Below are 1541 nucleotides of genomic sequence, written 5' to 3'. Positions count from 1 at the left end.
ATTCCCTGAGCCTGCTCCAGGCCACGCTGCACAAATACGAGCAGTGAGTACCCGCCCCGCCCTGTCCCGCCCCTTCCCTCCCTCTGCGAGGCGGAATTCCAGGGATTTAGGGAGCTGGGCTGGGAAAGAGAGTGGTGGGATCGCTTTTATTGCCTTGGGATGGGCTCGTTTCTCTGTGACCCTTCTTGTGTGTCTTTCCCAAGGGGTGACACGGGAAGGGATTTTGGGAGCCAGGCTGGAAAAAAAGCAGTGGGATCCCTTTCTCTTTGACATCTGTGTCCTTCCCGAGAGGTGACAAAGGAAGGGACTTGGGAGCCAGGCTAGAAGAAAGCAGCAGGATCCCCTTATTCCCTTGTGAGGGGTCACTTCTCCATGACCTCTCTGTGTCCCTGAAGAGGTCAAATGGGATTTTGGGAGCCGGGCTAGAAAAAAAGCAGTGGGATCCCTTTCTCCATGACCTCTGTGTGTCCTTCCCAAGGGATGACGTGGAAAGGGATTTGGGAGCCAGAAAAAAGCAGCAGGATCCCCTCATTCCCTTGTGAGGATCCCCTTCCCTGTGACCCCTCTGTGTCCTTCCCAAGGGGTGACGCAGGAAGGGATTTTGGGAGCTGGGCTAGAAGAAAGCAGCAGGATCCCCTTATTCCCTCGTGAGGGGTCACTTCTCTGTCACCCTCCTCATGTCCCCCTGGGAAGGACCCACCAGCACCAGCCAGGTCTGGGCCGTGTCCCCATCCCCCAGAGCAGCAGTGCCTCAGGGCTCCGATTTCCCACGTCCTGTCCCTGTCCCCTCACCGCTGCAGTGTGGAGGTGTACAAGAAGGTGGGGACCCTGTACCCCGAGATGAGCGTCCACGAGCGCTCCCTGGACTTCCTGATCGAGCTGCTCCACAAGGACCAGCTGGACGAGACCGTCAACGTGGAGCCGCTCACCAAAGCCATCAAGTACTACCAGGTGGGGCTGGGGGTGACACTGCGGGCAGGTGCCACCTCAGCTGTTGGATATCCTGCCTTTGGATCACATGGATCAGCTGGGATTTAGCTCCTTTCCTTTGGGTGTTGTCACCCAGCTGACCTTGGCTGTGTTCCCTGCTCCGTGTCCCCCCAGGGATGTGGCTCTCCCACCCCCACATTCCTTACTCCCACGCTGCTCACCTGTGGAATTAAGAACCACCGGCTCTTTTGGGGCACTGTTGTTACTTCCATTTAAAAATTGGCCCAAACCCGCCAAGTTTGGAGGTTTTTTTGGGTGTTTTTTTTGGGTTTTTCCACATGGATGCTGATCCTGCCGTTCCCACAGCACCTGTACAGCATCCACCTGGCCGACCAGGCTGAGGACTGCACCCTGCAGCTGGCCGACCACATCAAGGTGAGTGGGGACAACCCTTCCCTGATCCCTGTTTTCCACCTTTGTGCCCCCCCTGGATCCCTGTGGGAGCTGAGGTGCCCCTGCTGCCCCTGCCCAGTGCAGCTGCTCTTCCCCAGTGGTGGCACAAGGGCTCTGGGGTCAGGGAATGGGGACAGGGGGACGGGAAGAGCAGGAAT

At 57.9% G+C, this 1541-nt stretch overlaps 1 protein-coding gene across 1 annotated transcript in view; it reads left to right on the top strand.

Moving 5' to 3' along the window:
• DCTN1 (dynactin subunit 1) overlaps positions 1-1541 on the top strand; it is a 51114-nt gene that overhangs the window by 36074 nt on the left and 13499 nt on the right. The window contains 3 exon segments of the mRNA XM_017742383.1: positions 1-43; positions 756-951; positions 1297-1365. The exon segment at positions 1-43 is cut by the window's left edge and continues 17 nt beyond it. Of these exon segments, the coding sequence (XP_017597872.1) occupies positions 1-43; positions 756-951; positions 1297-1365 (308 nt within the window).

This window comes from Corvus brachyrhynchos, unplaced genomic scaffold (genome assembly GCF_000691975.1).
Source record: "Corvus brachyrhynchos isolate BGI_N302 unplaced genomic scaffold, ASM69197v1 scaffold166, whole genome shotgun sequence".
In the NCBI taxonomy this organism is placed as follows: Eukaryota; Metazoa; Chordata; class Aves; order Passeriformes; family Corvidae; genus Corvus; species Corvus brachyrhynchos.
Note: the sequence above shows the minus strand (reverse complement) of the source record. Positions and strands in the feature narration are given on the sequence as shown.